At 37.4% G+C, this 20,445-nt stretch overlaps 1 protein-coding gene across 11 annotated transcripts in view; it reads right to left on the reverse strand.

Annotated features, from left to right (window-relative positions):
- Positions 1 to 2,211: 2,211 nt before the first annotated feature.
- The window catches only part of Abp1 (Actin binding protein 1), a 216,009-nt gene continuing 197,775 nt past the window's right edge, over positions 2,212 to 20,445 (reverse strand). For all 11 annotated transcript variants that reach the window (XM_070098808.1, XM_053793014.2, XM_070098813.1 and 8 more), the window contains one exon: positions 2,212 to 6,979. In XM_070098808.1, coding sequence (XP_069954909.1) covers positions 6,828 to 6,979 — 152 coding nt within the window. In that variant the 3' untranslated portion in view covers positions 2,212 to 6,827. The remainder of the gene's footprint in view (positions 6,980 to 20,445) is intronic.

Below are 20,445 nucleotides of genomic sequence, written 5' to 3' on the forward strand. Positions count from 1 at the left end.
CTACGTATCATGTTTATTATATAGTTTTGAAAATATTTCATAGATGGATTAATGAAAATGTAAATATTAACGTAATATACATCATTTAATGAGTGATTATTTTTACTTTTTTTTAACATGTTGGTTGTCTCCCACCGAGGCAAGGCGACCCAAAAAGAAAGGAAATCCCCAAAAAGACAATACTTTCATCATTATTCAACACCATCACCTCCCTCATATATAATCATTGTCTTTGCACGAGAGCTCAGATACGGCAGTTCAGAAGTCCCTCCAAACTGCCAATATCCCAAACCCCTCCTTTAAAGTGCAGGCATTGTACTTTCCATTTCCAGGACTCAAGTCCGGCTAACCGATTCCCCTGAATCCCTTCATAAAATATTACCCTGCTCACACTCCAACAGCTCATTGGGTCCCAAAAACCATTAGTCTCCATTCACTCCTATCAAACACGCTCACGCATGCCCGCTGGAAGTCCAAGCCCCTCGCACACAAAACCTCCTTTACCCCCTCCCTCCAACCTTTCCTAGGCCAACCCCTACCCCGCCTTCCTCCTGCTACAGACTGATACACTCTTGAAGTCATTCTGTTTCACTCCATTCTCTCTACATGTCCAAATCACCTCAACAACCCTTCCTCAGCCCTTTGGACAACAGTTTTGGCAATCCCGCACCTCCTCCTAACTTCCAAACTATGAATTCTCTGTATTATATTCACACCACACATTGCCCTCAGACACGACATCTCCACTGCCTCCAGCCTTCTCCTCGCTGCAACATTCATCACCCGTGCTTCACACCCATACAGGAGCATTGGTAAAACTATACTCTCATACATTCCCCTCTTTGCTTCCAAGGACAAAGTTCTTTGTCTCCACAGACTCCTAAGTGCACAACTCACCCTTTTTCCCTCATCAATTCTATGATTCACCTCATCTTTCATAGACTCATCCGCTGACACGTCCACTCCCAAATATCTGAATACATTCACCTCCTCCATACTCTCTCCCTCCAATCTGATATCCAATCTTTAATCACCTAATCTTTTTGTTATCCTCATAACCTTACTCTTTCCTGTATTCACTTTCAATTTTCTTCTTTTACATACCCTACCAAATTCATCCACCAACCTCTGCAACTTCTCTTCAGAATCACCCAAGAGCACAGTGTCATCAGCAAAGAGCAACTGTGACAACTCCCACTTTGTGTGATTCTTTATCTAAATATTGTTCACATATATGCTTCAATGTATACACTTGATCTACACATCCCCTACCCACTCTAAAGCCTCCATGCTCATCTGCAATCCTACTCTGTCTTATCTCTAATTCTTTCAATAACAACTCTACTGTACACTTTTCCTGGTATACTCAGTAAAGTTATTCCCCTATAAATTTTACAATCTCTTTTGTCCCCCGTCCCTTTATATACAGGAACTATACATGCTCTCTGCCAATCCATAGGTACTTTCCCCTCTTTCATACATTTATTAAATAGCAACCACTCCAACGCTATATCCCCCCTGCTTTTAACATTTCTGCCATGATCACGTCGGTTCCAGCTGCTTTACCCCTTTCATTCTACACAATGCCTCGCACACCTCCCCCACACTCACATCCTGCTCTTCTTCACTCCTAAAAGATGTTATACCTCCCTGGCCAGTGCATGAAGTTACCGCCTCCCTTTCTTCATCGACATTTAAAAGTTCCTCAAAATATTCCCGCCATCTACCCATTACCTCCAGCTCCCAATCTACTAACTCCCCTATTGTTTTTAACTGACACATCCATTCGTTCCCTTTGCTTTCTTAACTTGTATTATCATCATCATTACTAGTATGGCATCTCAAGACACAAGACACTCTTAGTGATTTTAATGTTTACCTGCACACCAGCACAGGGTGTAAGTATATTCAGGTACAGGTACAAAGTATAATTATCAGAGTATGTATAAAATGTGAAATAACTTAAAAATTTTGGAAAGTTTCTAGACATAATGGAGAGACGCGGTGCTCACGGAGAATGTAAACAAACCGGGTGGGGTGCAGTGACCATATTAGAAAGTCAGGTGGGGGGAGCCGTATAGCAAGTTTTGGTCATTATTTGAAATGTCCGTATTAGCGGAATGCTGTAAAGTGAAACGCTGTAAAGCAGGGCCCTACTGTATAAATAGCACAAGATATAAGAGAAGAGGATACTATAAAAAAAAGTACAACTGAACATGTTCCATTGAATTTTATTAAAGTTGGGCCAAGGCTGATAGATGTCATTACTGACACTAGGCTGAACAAACTGTGGCTGGCACACACACACTCGCATGCCACAGTAAATGCTAATGTGTAATACAAACTTTACAGTTTCAAAACCAAGTAAACCAAAAGTAAGTGAAACTAGATTTCAAATTATGGAGTTAAGATCTTTAAAAGATAGCAAGTGACCAGTTACTTAAAGATTGGGAAAAATCAAGAAAACATTGTGATCAATATGGTAATCATGCAAGTGCGGATAAATAGTTTAAAAAATTGGCAAGTTGATAAATAAGAGACTTATACAACATTTAGGTACATATCTTTATTCTGGAAATGTTATACTAGCCAGTTCAGTCCATCAATCTTGATGAACTGAACACATTGACTCCAGGCTGAGGGACTGATTACCTCAAACTCCTTATCTAACACCTTTCTCTGCACTGGACTGAAGAAGCCACTGGCTGGCGAAATGTTTCCAGAATAAAGCTACCCAAATGTTGCACAAGTCTCATTTATCAGTCATGCAATTACACCTTACTAGATAACAATTCTAAACATACAACTTTATATGAACTCATAATAATTGCTTGTGGTATAATTGCATAACTATTTTAATTCAAAATTATAAAAGTGAACAATATTCCCTGATATGTCCCAACGTTCAATTTTTCTAATTATATTTCACAAATACAAAATCGAACAAGAATTACAATTAAGGATATTCAAAACTGTCTGAACATTACAACCCCTGAATACTGCAAATGTTGATATGCAAGTATTTGCAACACTATTTCCACAAGACATCTCATGGTGGGCACATAATAACTCAAGTTCTATAATTAAATATGCATTACACAATTACCTCACAATTTAGAAAATTTAGAGGGTGTTATGGTCTCTAAATTGTGGACTAGTTGTGAAATGTTCCTGCCACAATATTGTAACTTTCATTCTTGATTATGCACAACTAGCTTTACAAAGCCGAGTTCACATTTACTTTGACTTAGTCAGGCTTAAAAAAATTACCTTAATTTTTTTTTTGCCCTAATGAGATGGTAAGAGCCTTCATATACAGGTGTTTCTGGTCTAAGGCAACTGTACCAAGCTCAATGAGGCCACTGACAAAGACTTCTGCACAAGAATCTTAAAACATACTTTGTGAACCACACAGATTGCATATGGCAATTGTCAATTGCACATATGTAATTATCAATAGAAAAGAGGCATCACATAATAAGTTCACATAAAGCAGGTCGCATGAAACATGGGGAAACCCGTACAAAGAATTGCAAGAGTACAAATTTAATTTTCTTTCTGAATAGGAAAATTTTCTCACCATAGTACAAATTGATTTTAAATTTTCCATAATGGAATACTTTCTTACATTAATACTGATACACAAAAAAGGAAGACAATTGTTTCTTAAGATGAAACCACAACACTGTCAAAGTCATAAAACTGTGTTAATATACAAAAAGTGTAAAACTTGTTTCTAGAGAGACATTTCTTAAGGAGCATGCTACAAATTACTGCTTGGAACTTAAGTTTTATTTAGGGTATTTTTTTCATACATTCCTGCAAACACTGAAGAATGTACACTAAAATGTTATTGATGACTTATGGAACACAGTTTTCCTGGGCAGCAAGGACATGCGCATAATAGACATTTTCCTGGATAACGATTACATGTACAGTGAACATCTGGAATGGCACATACATACACATGCATGCACACACAACACAGACCCACTCCCCACACCCACACAAAGCAGGTCAAGTGTCTACTGACTAGTACCTTTGACAACTGATAAAACACACACACATTCTCTCTCTCTCTCTCTCTCTCTCTCTCTCTCTGTATTATGGATTAGACTGTATGAGTTGTGTTTCATACCTATTGTGATAGGCTTATAAAAATATTTTTTTAACAGGAAAATAAAAGTAACCTTGTATAAATCTTAAAAATTTGTGCTGACATTGTAATAAAATTTTGGATTCAATGATACATTATAATGCACGATTATAACAGGAAAATATCAGCAAAATTAGTAGATAATTTATCCTTGTATCCCTTGATGAAGAAAGAAGTCACTTAGTTAAGAGATGCCTCAACAGCCTTGTACCCAGTTACATTCACAGTATATACTTTTACTCTACAGTGTATATTATAGCCTCATATACTAGAGAGTCGCATTAAGCACAACCAAAAATAAGCAGCAAAAAGAAGAGTCAAATATTCCATCAAATTACCTCTGGATTATTGGTATTATACTGAAAAGAAATGCACCAAGCCCATGTGGGTCATGAAGTGCTGTGAGGCAGAGGGCAGCTATGAACACAAGAAAGTAAGTGAAAGGTGTACTTATGGACTAAAAATAGAAAAATCAGAACTTGCAAATTACATCTGGCTGAGCAATTAGTAGACAGATGACCAAGCCTCCAGCACTGAATAATCCACAAAGGTTTAAGAGCTTCACGTTAATGTAACAATCTGACAGTAAAACTTATTTATACAACAATTAACATATCAAGAGCATTGGGTCAATTATTCTGCATACATTTCATCACAATGTATGCACTGGGGTTCTTCAGTTATCATTAGGCTTATGGTGCATATTTTTACTTGATAAAATGAGGGTTTGGGATGAATGAGTTGAGGCTTGTTTCAGTTCTTACTGGAGAGGGATTACAATGATAATTTTGTAAAAAATAAAATCACTGAACAAAATATAGTAATTAAGCTAACCTAACTGCAATGTATAGAGGAGGAAAGACTCAGCAAGATCTGTTAGTAACTTTGGTAAATTATTGTATCACTGAACATGCTCCTTAAGATAAATTTCTTCAGTGTCCCATTATTTTGATACACCTTTTATTACGCATCCTTTATAATGCATCTAATTCTTCCTTACTAATATAATTTTTAAATACCACTGGCAAAACCCTTGCCTCAAGAAGTTCAGGAAATATTCAATTATGTATATTATCAAACAAATGTATTTAGTTTTAAAATTTCCTGCACCTTCAGCAAAGAAGTAGTAATTTACATTGTCAACATCATTCTATTAACAATCAAGAGGTCACTGGTGAAGTATAAAAATGTTGTCTGGTAGCAGACCTACACACTATATATTACATCCACTGTGTACAAAGACTTCCAATGGTGATTTTAACAATACAAACTACCCAAATACCCTTGCACAAAATTAAGTACCATTGAATAAATGGAAAAATCCTGCACAAGCAGTTCACCTTCAACCACACCAGGATTAAGGAAAACAGACAGGACTTTATTAGTTCAAAGCTTTCTCCAGGTGAAATAACCCACAGCATTCCACAACCACACTGTGGACATAATATACAAATAGCATAAAGCTCTAACATGGAGGTATATGCCCCTTTTGGTGAAACATAGTTAGGTGCTACTGTAGTAGTTTATTTCCAGCTAGGAAATACTAGGGTGCTATCAAAATATACTAGTCTTAACAGGTCACAATCACTGGGCTATACATCTTAAACACAAATTTGGAACTAAATATATCTAGTGCCTAGTCTTCAGTAAGCATAACTGACTGAAATGCAAGTGAATCTTTTCCCAAGTTTTTTTTTTATTTTTTTACAAAATCTTAGTGAATCAAAAAATAATGTGCCATTGATAAAGTGTTATTTTTCACCTCACCATTCCCCAGATTTTAATGAGTAATTACCAGGATATGTAGATGCTTGCTATTGCACTTTATAGAAAGTCTAAAAGTGTCTAATGTAAATGTAAAATATTAAAGCAATGCAATAAACTTGTTACAACTTTTAAAGTACGAAGCTAGAAAGTCATGCAAGTATCAAAATGCCTTAATTAATTCTCCAGTTATGAACAAATCAAGTTCAGCAATTTCAAAATACCCAACAAACAATAAATTAATATGATGTAGAAGGGTTACCTAATAATTACCAAAATCTCTCTATCATGACATTAAAATAGGTATAAATTAACTGAACAGTGTGAATTAAGACAGTCATGAAATGTGAAGAAGCAGTTATCATGTACTGTTTGTGATCATTAAAAGTGCAGTTGAAGGGACAATGAGGCAAGACAAATTATAGTTAGTGTGAACTACACAAATATGAACCTACATCATTTTAGGTAGCTGTAAGCTGGTAGTACAGTATACTTCTAGGTTCTGTGCATGTTACATTAATTAAAATTCTGTATTTACAGATGCACAAGGTCACACTAACAAAAGTTTTAATAATTTGATTCTTTGTTGGTATGTGTAAATTAGCAATGAATTTTGCTAAGAGTAATGTTAGCTCAAGTAATTAATTCAGCATAAGTGAAAATACAGTATTACTACTTTGTACGTATGTGTAGTTAAGTCTACGAGAAAGCATATTTTTTTGGTAATTTAATCCAATTAATGCAGCCATCAATGTGCAATGTGATTTAATACTAAGGTATATAATGTCTTACAAGGAACACATCAACTGCAGAATGCACCAATTATATATTTTGCTTGACAAAATAATGCTTGGTTTCTTACCTCAGCATAGTAAAGTAAATTAAGACATTTGGGAAATAACACAGTTCATACTGGTGATTGATTAATCAATTCAACATAATTTGCAGGAAAGAGCCCAAACATTCCATCAGGGCCAACACCTTGCCACCAACCCTCATCTATTTGATCAATGTTTGTGATGATCTCCGCAGGATCAAACGTAATCTCAGTGTCATCAGCTGTAAGAGAGTATCAAATGGTAAATGGTACATATTACAACAGTAAAGGTGGAGGAAAGATAGTTTCAAGCAATACTAAGTATTTTTTTTTTTTTATTATCACACTGGCCGATTCCCACCAAGGCAGGGTGGCCCGAAAAAGATATCAGATTGGAGGAAGAGAGCATGGAGGTGGTGAATGTATTCAAACATTTAGGAGTGGATGTGTCAGTGGATGGGTCTATGAAAAATGAGATGAATCATAGACTTGATGAAGGGAAAATGGTGAGTGGTGCACTTCAGAGTCTGTGGAGACAAAGAACTTTGACCATGGAAGCAAAGTGGGGAACATATGAGAGTATAGTTATACCAATGCTCTTATATGGGTGTGAAAGATGGGTGGTGAATGTTCCAACAAGGAGAAGGCTGGAGGCAGTGGAGAAGTCATGTCTGAGAGCAATGTGTGGTGTGACTATAATGCAGAGAATTTTTAGTTTAGAAACTAGGTGGTGGTGCAGGATTACCAAAACTATTATCCAGAGGGCTGAGGAAGGGTTGTTGAGGTGGTTTGGACATGTAGAGAGGATGGAGCAAAACAGAAAGACTTCGAGAGTGTATAAATCTGTAGTGGAGGGAAGGCAGGGCAGGGGTTGGTCTAGGAAAGATTGGAGTAAGGGGGTAAAGGAGGTTTTGTGTGTGAGGGGCTTGGACTTCCAGCAAACATGTGTGAGCGTGTTCAATAGGAACGAATGGAAACAAATGGTTTTTAGGACTTGACATGATGTGGGAATGTGAGCAAGGTAACATTTATTTAGAGATTCAGGAAAATCGGCAGGCTGGACGATGGGAAGTACCGTGTCTGTACTCTGAAGGGGTGTTAATGCTGGAGTTTTATAACTGGAGTGTAAGTGTGCCTCTGGCAAGATAGTGATGGAGTGAATGATGAGAGTTTTTCTTTTTCAGGCCACCGTGCCTTGTTGGGAGACGGCTGATGTGTTAATATAATAAAAAATATAACCAATGTAGTCATTCCTGGTACTAAAACATTTCCACTGTCCATTAGTCATGTCCCCAGGCCTCTCCTACATTACACTTACTTTAAATTTTGAATTCATAATCACACAAAATAAGGTTTGCTCTATTTCTTGGTTAAAATATAATCAGGAATGAGCAGTCATGGTTTATGGAATTAAATGTCATATATATACAGCAGGCACAGTAGTAGGAGTGCATATTTTGTATATTAAGTAAGATCAAGCTTTTGAAGAGTGGGGGAGTGTGTTGTCTGACACTGGAATGGGTGACAGTCCGCACAGCGACTTTTTGTTGGGATATTAATGGTTTCAGCCCTCAAGGGAGGTTCCTTGAGACTGGTCTGAATGCCTTCCAAATCCCACCATAGGTGCTATATAATCCCTGTGGATTTAGTGCTCCCCCCAAAATAATAATAATAATAATTTATTTCTTATTTGGACATGATACAAAGTTGTACAAAAGAAATACAGTGGTTGAGTGTACATGCCAAAAGCCCCTTGTATGCAGAGCTTTGTGGGCAGGCTTAAAATTAACTTAAGATTAAATAAGCAATGATACATTCAGTGGTAAAAATTACAGTAATCAAATTATAACATGAAGTACAAATGAGTACTTCAAATAACAAGCTTTATAGTTGTACAAATTTGTAGCACAATTTATAATATCCGGTCAAATCGAATAAAATCAATGATTTGTAGTGCAGAAACAGGTCATACGGTCATTTGATGAGTTACTGTGCATTCAAGAGAATGGAGTATTCTATTAGGTAATGTAATTACAAAAAAACAGTTCGATAGGGCCACAGGTTATACATTTATGAGATAGAGTTAATCAGTATTTATTTAGTTGTGGGTGAGTAAGTGGTTTTTAGGAAGAGTCTTGAATTGATAAACAGTGTTTCTTTTATATTCACAAGTAACGAATTCCAGATTTTTGGGCCTTTTATGTGCATTGCGTTTTTACATAGTGTGAGATGGACACTAGGAACATCAGAGAGTGATCTGTGCCTTGTGTTATGGTCATGTGTTCTGTTGAGGTTGGTAAGAAGAAGTTTGAGGGGAAGTTTGATTTGGTGTAGTAGATCACCTGGCACAAATATCATAGGTGAGGGAACGATAGATTAGTGAGCAGTAAAATTTAAGTACTGTCGAGTTCCAATTTACTATATCTTGGAGAGGATGCCTACTGTTTTGGAGACCTTGGCTATGTGTTGGATGTGGGTATTAAATTTCAAGTTGTAGACAAGGTGTAGACCAAAGAATTTGCCCTTTGTGTGTCTTTCAATGGGAGAAATGCTGATAATGTTTAGCTGGATATTTGAAGCTGTTTCCAAACATCATTTAGTAGGTTTGGTCAATATTAGGGATGAGTTTGTTGGTAGTCATCTAAGTAGACATTTTTAGGTCATCATTAACAGTGTCGCTGAGAGTTACGATTCTCTTTACTTAGGACATAGGTTATAGGATATTCTGGCAGGATGACACTACCAGTGGTATCAAAATTAAAAGGATGTTGCACAAATGTTGCACATGGGTTCTTATCGAGGTTTTTGATATTTCCTCAACCACTTGTGGCCACATCCATCTCAAAGAAACCAAACTCGGCATCAACATCACTTTCCTCTTAAAAGGGGAATGTTAATATGACACAGCATCAGTGAATTCCTGGTGTTTTCCACGCTGTTAGCATGGGAAACACCAGATTTTTTTTTATACTGTGCACACAGATAGTTAAGACTCATTCTATACTGACCAGGCATCTTAGGCCAATCATGCCAAATTTGGATGCAGGAAAAATAAAACGATGCTCTACGTATGGAGCGCTAATAGTGAAAGTGTAGATCTACGTTCAGACAGTGAACAGGTTAAGGGGTTTAGTATCATCACTCCTTTCATATGCCTTTATTCATAAATACCGTCACTCTCTTTCAAAGACAAAATGTAAATTTGTATCCAAAAATTTGCTTGAATAGAAAATGTGGAATATCCATCAAGTTATTTAGGTTTTCTTCAATTTCTATATTATTTATAATTCAATCTTAACAATTTTCAAAACACTGCATACTGAATGTTTTACAAGCTGACAATAGCACTCATTTCTTTTCATTTGTCAAGGCTGAGGTGGAGGTAAGGGAACATGTTTTGGAAAAATTTCACAGCTCCACTAAGTTATTTCTTCTAGGTTGTCGCTCTATGGTACAAGAGGGCACTCCCTCAACTACTTAGTCATACCTCAGCAACAGAAGCCAATATGTGTACACAAATGGGGCAAACTCTTCCGCACAGCCAATTACAGTTGGTGTCCCACAGGGAAGTGTCCTAAGCCCTCTTATCTTTCTCATATACACAAATGACCTACCAAATGCATCGCAACTACTCAAACCCACACTATTTGCAGATGACACTACATACGTCTACTCTCACCCGAGCCCAGTCATGCTAGCCAATACTGTAAATACAGAATTACAGAAAATATCAACCTGGATGAGGACTAACAAACTTACTCTAAACATTGACAAAACCTACTACATTCAGTTTGGTAACAGAGCTGCAGATGTGTCTCTTAACATAATGGTAAATGGATCACCTATCACAAAACTCACAGAGGGAAAATTCCTAGGAATCCACCTTCATAATAGACTCAAATTTCAAACACATATACAACAAATTTCCAAAAAAATTTCCAAGACTGTAGGCATACTATCGAAGATACGGTACTATGTTCCACAGTCAGTCCTCCTGGCCCTATATCACTCACTTATTTACCCCTATCTCACCTATGGAATTTGTGCATGGGGCTCAACAACAATAAACCATCTCAGACCACTAATCACCCAACAAAAGGCTGCAGTCAGAATAATAACAAATTCCCACTACAGACAGCACACTCCACCAATATTCAAAACTCTAAACCTACTCACAATATAAAACATCCATACTTATTACTGCACCTACTACATACATAGAACACTCAACTCTGACATAAACCCTCCCCTCAAACATCTTCTTACCAACCTCTACAGAACACATGACCATAACATAAAACACAGATCACTCTTTGATGTTCCTCGTGTCCATCGCACGCTATGCAAAAACTCAATGCACATAGAAGGCCCTAAAATCTGGAATTCATTACCTGTGAATATAAAAGAAACACTGTCTGTTTATAAATTCAAGTCTCTTCTCAAAAATCACTTACTCGCCCACAACTAAATAAATACTGAATACTTGTATCTCATAAATTGTATCTCGCATATGTATCTCATTACTGTATCTCATAAATGTCAACCTGTGACCCAATCAAACTTTGTTACTATTTAACTTCATTACCTAACAGAATACTCCATTCTACTGATTACGCAGCAACACAGTAAATGACCATATGACCTGTCTTTGTAATACTCATTTGTACTAAATTGTTATGTTTTACAATAATTTTTGTACCACTGAATATATCATTGCTTAGTTAATCTTAAGTTAATTAAGCCTGCCCATAATGCTCTGCATGCAAGGGGCTTTGGCATGCTGCACTTTAAAAATTGTATTCCTTGTACTTCTCTGTATCATTTTTTTTTTTTTTTTTTTTCAACAAGTCGGCCGTCTCCCACCGAGGCAGGGTGACTCAAAAAAAAAGAAAGAAAATCCCCAAAAAGAAAATACTTTCATCATCATTCAACACTTTCACCACACTCACACATTATCACTGCTTTTGCAGAGGTGCTCAGAATACAACAGTTTAGAAGCATATACGTATAGAGATACACAACATATCCCTCCAAACTGCCAATATCCCAAACCCCTCCTTTAAAGTGCAGGCATTGTACTTCCCATTTCCAGGACTCAAGTCCGACTATATGAAAATAACCGGTTTCCCTGAATCCCTTCACTAAATATTACCCTGCTCACACTCCAACAGATCGTCAGGTCCCAAGTATCATTCGTCTCCATTCACTCCTATCTAACACGCTCATGCATGCTTGCTGGAAGTCAAAGCCCCTAACCCACAAAACCTCCTTTACCCCCTCTTTCCAACCCTTTCGAGGACGACCCCTACCCCTCTTTCCTTCCCCTATAGATTTATATGCTTTCCATGTCATTCTACTTTGATCCATTCTCTCTAAATGACCAAACCACCTCAACAACCCCTCTTCTGCCCTCTGACTAATGCTTTTATTAACTCCACACCTTCTCCTAATTTCCACACTCCGAATTTTCTGCATAATATTTACACCACACATTGCCCTTAGACAGGACATCTCCACTGCCTCCAACCGTCTCCTCGCTGCTGCATTTACCACCCAAGCTTCACATCCATATAAGAGTGTTGGTACTACTATACTTTCATACATTCCCTTCTTTGCCTCCATAGATAACGTTTTTTGACTCCACATATACCTCAATGCACCACTCACCTTTTTTCCCTCATCAATTCTATGATTAACCTCATCCTTCATAAATCCATCCGCCGACACGTCAACTCCCAAGTATCTGAAAACATTCACTTCTTCCATACTCCTCCTCCCCAATTTGATATCCAATTTTTCTTTATCTAAATCATTTGATACCCTCATCACCTTACTCTTTTCTATGTTGACTTTCAACTTTCTACCTTTACACACATTCTCAAACTCATCCACTAACCTTTGTAATTTTTCTTTAGAATCTCCCATAAGCACAGTATCATCAGCAAAAAGTAACTGTGTCAATTCCCATTTTGAATTTGATTCCCCATAATTTAATCCCACCCCTCTCCCGAACACCCTAGCATTTACTTCTTTTACAACCCCATCTATAAATATATTAAACAACCATGGTGACATTACACATCCCTGTCTAAGACCTACTTTTACCGGGAAGTATTCTCCCTCTCTTCTACACACCCTAACCTGAGCCTCACTATCCTCATAAAAGCTCTTTACAGCATTTAGTAACTTACCACCTATTCCATATACTTGCACCATCTGCCACATTGCTCCTCTATCCACTCTATCATATGCCTTTTCTAAATCCATAAATGCAATAAAAACTTCCCTACCTTTATCTAAATACTGTTCACATATATGTTTCAATGTAAACACTTGATCTACACATCCCCTACCCACTCTGAAGCCTCCTTGCTCGTCCGCAATTCTACATTCTGTCTTACCTCTAATTCTTTCAATTATAACCCTACCGTATACTTTTCCTGGTATACTCAGTAAACTTATTCCTCTATAATTTTTACAATCACTTTTGTCCCCTTTCCCTTTATATAAAGGGACTATACATGCTCTCCGCCAATCCCTAGGTACCTTCCCCTCTTTCATACATTTATTAAACAAAAGTACCAACCACTCCAACACTATATCCCCCCCTGCTTTTAACATTTCTGTCATGATCCCATCAGTTCCAGCTGCTTTACCCCCTTTCATTCTACGTAATGCCTCACGTACCTCCACCACACTTACATTCTGCTCTTCTTCACTCCTAAAAGATGGTATACCTCCCTGGCCAGTGCATGAAATTACCGCCTCCCTTTCTTCCTTAACATTTAAAAGTTCCTCAAAATATTCTCGCCATCTACCTAATACCTCCCTCTCCCCATCTACTAACTCCCCTACTCTGTTTTTAACTGACAAATCCATACTTTCCCTAGGCTTTCTTAACTTGTTTAACTCACTCCAAAATTTTTTCTTATTTTCATTAAAATTTCTTGACAGTGCCTCTCCCACTCTTTCATCTGCTCTCCTTTTGCACTCTCTCACCACTCTCTTCACCTTTCTTTTACTCTCCATATACTCTGCTCTTCTTATAACACTTCTGCTTTGTAAAAACCTCTCGTAAGCTACCTTTTTCTCTTTTATCACACCCTTTACTTCATCATTCCACCAATCACTCCTCTTTCCTCCTGCCCCCACCCTCCTATAACCACAAACTTCTGCCCCACATTCTAATACTGCATTTTTGAAACTATTCCAACCCTCTTCAACCCCCCCACTACTCATCTTTGCACTAGCCCACCTTTCTGCCAATATTCGCTTATATCTCGCCCGAACTTCCTCCTCCCTTAGTTTATACACTTTCACCTCCCTCTTACTTGTTGTTGCCACCTTCCTCTTTTCCCATCTACCTCTTACTCTAACTGTAGCTACAACTAAATAATGATCCGATATATCAGTTGCCCCTCTATAAACATGTACATCCTGGAGCCTACCCATCAACCTTTTATCCACCAATACATAATCTAACAAACTACTTTCATTACGTGCTACATCATACCTTGTATATTTATTTATCCTCTTTTTCATAAAATATGTTCAAATTAAATAAATAAATAAATAATGATTGTACAGCAATGCATGCAACCATACGACCTGTTTTTGTAATACTCATTTGTGCTTGTTATCTGTTTACAATAATGTTTTACCACTGAATACTTCATTGCTTAGTTAAGATTAAGTTAATTTTAAGCCTGCCTGTAATGCTATGCATTCAAGTGGCTTTGGCATGCTGCATTTAACTGTATTCTTTTGTACTTCTCTGTATCATGTTCAAATTAATAAATAAATAAATAAATAAATTTGCCCTTTCACTGTCAGTGCCGTATAGATACGTTTTATGAGCCAGTGTTGGTGACGTATTAATACGCCAAAATTCTAGAGGCTTCAAATCTAGGGGGAGAAAGCTGGTACACCTACATGTGAGAGCATAGGTCTGCGTGGTCCGTGTGTGCAGTATAAAAAAAAAAAAATTGGGGAGCCAGTGGTGCACTGTGGGAGTCCCATTTCAGTAGGCCTTGTTAACCATGCTTTGTGGCAATATATACCTTGCTCCCCAGTAAATTAGGACTGTTCTCTACCCAAGTGATAGTTCTAACACAGTTGGAAGTGTCAGTGAAGATGAATTTCATGGTTTTGAGGAGTTTTTGACAGAAAGCAATGCCCAGGACACCAGAAGTAGTGCTGAAAACCCAGATGACAATGAACCTAGAATAACCCAAAAAAGTCAGTTACTTATTTCCATATAGGTGGTGGGGAAGACGGTATGGGTAATGGGTGGTTGTGTAATGCGTCATTTGACACCAGCCACACCGCTCTCAGCACAACAAAGGCTACCTTCAAACATCCACATACAACCTTCCACAAGCTGTAGCATTTCGAGGAATGTGTCCAGTGACTCAGTATGTGTATATATATTATAGAACAATAGTAATAAAAAATTTTTTTATTGTTGGTTTGTGTGAACAGGTTTCGTAACCAGTATAATGATAAGAATGTTTGTGTGGTTATTGTGTTGCATACGAGTGGATATATATATATGTGCATTACACATTATATTGGTCTCGCAGGCCACAAAAGTTACTTGAAAAAATAAAATATTAAAAAATAAAAAATAAAGGAGGATAAAAGTAAAAGTATTATTACTGAGTGAGCAGCAGTCGCCAATGTTGCTGTAAGCAGTTCACTTTGTCAACTTCATACCTCCTATATCTCGGTAAGCACTGAACACAAAATTTTTTTTCTTTTAAAATACTCGCAAACATATTCTTAAGATATTAGTAAGAAAAAATAATTTTTTTTTTTTTAATATTTTTCGATACAGAAAGCAACTTCAGGATCAAAGGTCTCGACAGTGAAAGGGTTGTAGATGAATGGTTCAGAGAACTGACAAGTTGATAAATTACAGGTGTGCAACACTTGGGAATCTTTATTGAGGAAATGTTTCGCCACACAGTGGCTTCATCAGTCTATACAAAGGAGAACGGGGAAGAACAGGAGTAGTTTGAGGTAATCAGTCCCTCGACCTTGAGTCGATGTGGTGAGTCCATCAATCTTGAAAAGAATACAGCATATGTGCAAAGAAGTGGCTTATATACCATAGGCAGGAGAGGTGCAGCAGTCGTAGGTGGTATCACATTTGTCCAATGTGGAAGTAGTAGTCGATGTGGCGAGTTCATCAATCTTGAAGAGAATACAGCATATCTGCGAAGTAGCAGCTTATATACAGACTTATATACGACTGCTGCACCTCTCCTGCCTATGGTATATAAGCTGCTACTTTGCAGATATGCTGTATTCTTTTCAAGATTGATGGACTCGCCACATCAACTCAAGGCCGAGGGACTGATTACCTCAAACTCCTCCTGTTCTTCCCCGTTCTTTTTTGTATGGACTGATGAAGCCACTGTGTGGCGAAATGTTTCCTCAATAAAGATTCCCAAGTGTTGCACATGTGTCTGATTTATCAGTGAAAGGGTTAAAATCTTAAGTTGTGTACAACATACTAGAATGCAGGGACCAATCTGTGTACTGTATGCTTGCATGTCTACATTTTCCTGACTTGAAATGTGCCTCCTGCCACAACTATAGGCCTCGGCTCAACTGCTTAGATTGCCTAACAAAACTCAAGCCTGAAAAAAGTCTAGGATCAGGCAATATCATGAAGAACACTGCCTCAGAAGCACACATAAACAATGCAACCAGGATATGTCTTACCACCACCACTTTTCTTCCCAGCCACATGTAAAACTGGCAGGATATAGCATTTCTTGCTTGAAATTTATTACAATTTCAAGATAAAACAGTAGAAATCCATCAATAAGTACACTATAAAAAAGATTTTTTTTTTTTTTAACCTCAGAATAACCTAATAGTTAGACAATATTTTGAGAATTATCACACAATGGAAGGGTGTGGAATTGGAAGGAATATGCAATATTTTTCAAATTTATGACAATTTCATTATAGTAACAGTGGAATCCAGTAAAAAAAAAAAAAAAAAAAACCACTACAGCAGGTAGATCTTGAATCCTTCGACTGTTTTGGCCATACATATACGTCTTACGAGCCAATGTTTTTGACATATTAATACACAAAAATTCTAGCGGCTTCAAACCAAGCAGGAGAAAGCTGGTAGGTCCACATGTGAGAGAATGGGTCTCCATGGTCAGTGTGCGCAGTACAAAAAAAAAATCGGGGAGACATTGGTGCATTGTGGGAAGGCCATTTCTGTAGTCCTTGTTCAGCATGCCTAGCAGTAAGAAATATCTGACTCCCCGGCAAATGTGGGACTCTTCTCTTCCCCAGTGATCACTCTAACACAGATGGAAGTGTCTCTGAAAATTAATTTCATGGTTTTGAAGAGTTTGTGACCGAAAGCAATGCCCAGAATACCAGAAGGAAGGAAGGAAGAGATGAGAGGAAAGAAGGAAGAAAGGAAGGAAGGAAGGATGAGATGAAAGGCAGGAAGGAAGGAAAGAAGTAAGGAAGGTAGGTAGGAAAGAAACAAGGAAGGTAGGTAGGAAAGAAACAAGGAAGGTAGGTAGGAAAGAAACAAGGAAGGTAGGTAGGAAAGAAACAAGGAAGGATGGTGGGGAAGAAGGCATGGGACCCCATGGGTGTTGACAGACAGTACGGGTAGTGAGTGATGGTATAATTTGTCATTTTGAGAGCAGCCACATTTAAAAGTCCCCCCCCCCCCCTTCCTGTACACATACACAAAACACCAAGCTTCCAGATGCTAATAGCAGTTGTAGGAAAGTGTCCAGTAACTATATATATGTATATATATTATAGAACAATAATAAACAATTTTTTGTATTGTTGGTTTGTGTAAACAAGTTTTGTAAACAATATAATGATAATGTTTGTGCAGTTATTGTGTTGCATGCAATGAGTGTATACTTGTACATGAGTGTATATATGTACAGACCACATAAGTTACTTGGAAAAAAGAAATACAGGTCGGCCATCACTAATCCGGCATCACTGGGACCTGTAGTATGCTGGATTAGTTAATTTGCCAGATTACAGAGTGGTTAGGTTGGAATACGCTTAATTAACCTATCAATACTCTTTCTACTATATCTTCCACATTTTCATAACTGCTTTCTTCTCCACTGGCTTGTTGCTGTGTATTTACAGCCATCTGCGCATTTTCTGAGTCAGTATAATGATGAAATTCGAGTCAATATAATGATTTGAGTCGGCATAATGGTGAAATTTGAAATTATGCTAGCCAAAATTAGTGTCGGATTACTGATGGAACCGGATAACTGATTGCCGGATTAGTGATGGTCGACCTGTATTGGAAAATACAAGAAACCTTTGAATGGGAGTAAATAAATGTACTGGGTGAGCAGCATTCGCCACTGTTGCCATATGCGACTCATTTTCTGCCAACTTTACGCCTTTATATCTCGGTTAGTACTAATCACAAGAACTTTTTTTTAGGCTTAAAACACTTAGCCAATTAATTCTAACATTTTGGTATGAAAAAATCTTTTTTTTTTTTTTTTCAAATATTTTGCGACACAGCGAGACAGTTTCAGAATTGGGGTTGTGACAGCCAAAGGGTTAACCAAAGATAACCCAGTAAAGCTAATGTTACTTATTTGCATGTTTTGATGAATAACACATCTTGAAAGAATCATAACATCAAAAGGTTTACTTGTACATCATGTCAGAAGATTAAAAGCAATCAACAAAAATAAGAAAAAACCTTTGGACCAATGTATGATGAATATTGCAATTGTGTCTATCTTACTGTGCTTCTCTGTTTGTTTCAAGTATTTACACACCTTCAAAGAGTTATCATAGTGTTAGGCATTGAAAAAAGAAACATAATTAGGAGTAAATAAAGTGGAAATCTTAAATACCGTTATGCGCACTTAAGCTGAAGTTGCTGATGAGTATTTTTTGCAAACTTCAACACTCCATAAAATGGCAAGTTATGATCCAATGAGGTGAGGTAGGATAACACCTCTTACTCTGTAAATTCAACATTAAAAAAAATAAATCTTGCCCAAGGCACAGCCATGACATTTGTTTCTTTGTTTGAGGTTAACAGGGCTACCAAAGCTTAGTGTTGGGTTGAACTAAGTCCTAATTACCACCCAGGGAATGCACGAGAATTTCTATACTGGGGATGGGGGGCTAAGAGGTGGCTATTTGGGAGGATGGGGGGTCTAGGGGACTCTGCGTTTGGAGAGGAAGCACACTGTTTTTCTTAGATTTATAAAACTATTAGTGTTTTCTAAAGATTTTTTTATTTACATGCTAGAGTGGGAAAGCCACTGTCCATATAAAAAAGAACTAATAACAGAAAATTACATCAATACATGTGTCATCAAAATAATGATTTCATATTGGCCTCATTAATGTTATGACACATGGCATGAACTTAATACATTCATTCTACCCTTAAGCGAGAGGCTCGGGATAACTAAAAAGTAATAGAAGTTATAGCAGTTGTTGTGATTACAAGCAAACGTATCAATGATACTTTGAATATTCATACTGTTAGTCTTTTTTAATTTATGGAAATATATATCATTACTGCAATATTACCAGTTCTTTTATTATTACTGCTATTCCTAAGTTTGTCAGTAGCAGGAAGGAAAAACTAAACACTACACAGGAAAAAACTAAGTTTACATGCTGCAGAATTAACTGGCAAAGTTATACTGATGTACATGATCTTATATAGAGCAATGAAAGTACCACAACATGGTTTCAGCTTAGTGGTAAATTTAAGTGAGCCCTGTTGTTTTTTGCCTCTCAAGAAGGCAACACACTTGATGAAGCTCACACCTGTATGTTCCTCTTTAAATGCCATACAAGATTTCTCTAGAAAGGAAGCATCTTAAGAATTCAGTGCTGATGAAACTTTAGTAGGTTACACAAGTTGTTTGAAAATCACCTATTTAATTCATTAACTAAAGTGGGCATGCGCACCAAATTCATGAGTATTAGTCATTTTCTGACAATATCCAAGGTGAGAGAGAATCGACATCCTCTTGTAATACAAAAATTGTGAATGAGCGATAGAAGATAGAAAACAATCACAGGGGAAGCTGAATGATAGCTCGAGGACTTTTGTGTTACAATCAACACATCACAAGCTTTCAATGTTGCAGATGAAATTCCTGTAAATGAAGAGGCCAAGAGCTTGTTGCATTTTTTCTTGCTTCACATCAATGCCAGCTCCTTCACACAAATGAATTGCATCTTGTAAGAATTTTCACGAATTTTCATGAATTTTCACAGTATCTCCTGAAGATCATACATAAGAGATTTAACAAAATCCACAGCAGAAGCCAGCAGGAGATGAAGGGACTGAAGGTGGTCAGATGGTAAGTGATCTGCAGTAAACTGGCATATCAATGAGACAAAGGGTTGTTGCTTATGCTATCCTATGTGCATTTGAAGTTTTTATGATGTTCAGTAGGGTTCCAGCAATTGCAGTCAATTTTAATTTGACAGCAGAACAAGCAGTGTCCTGGAAGAACCATCCTGAATCTGACAGCTTCTTTAATTCTATTGCATATTTTGATGGGTCAAGCTCCTTTTGTTACTGCATAAACATGCTGTGCAAAATTTAAAAGTTTAACAACTTATGGATTGTGGCCAAGAACTGAGCCACTCTTTGAGTGAAGGAAGTCTCACTATGACCCAAGATCACTTGACAAAGTGG

The sequence above is a fragment of the Cherax quadricarinatus genome, chromosome 64, assembly GCF_038502225.1.
Source record: "Cherax quadricarinatus isolate ZL_2023a chromosome 64, ASM3850222v1, whole genome shotgun sequence".
NCBI classification, from domain to species: domain Eukaryota; kingdom Metazoa; phylum Arthropoda; class Malacostraca; order Decapoda; family Parastacidae; genus Cherax; species Cherax quadricarinatus.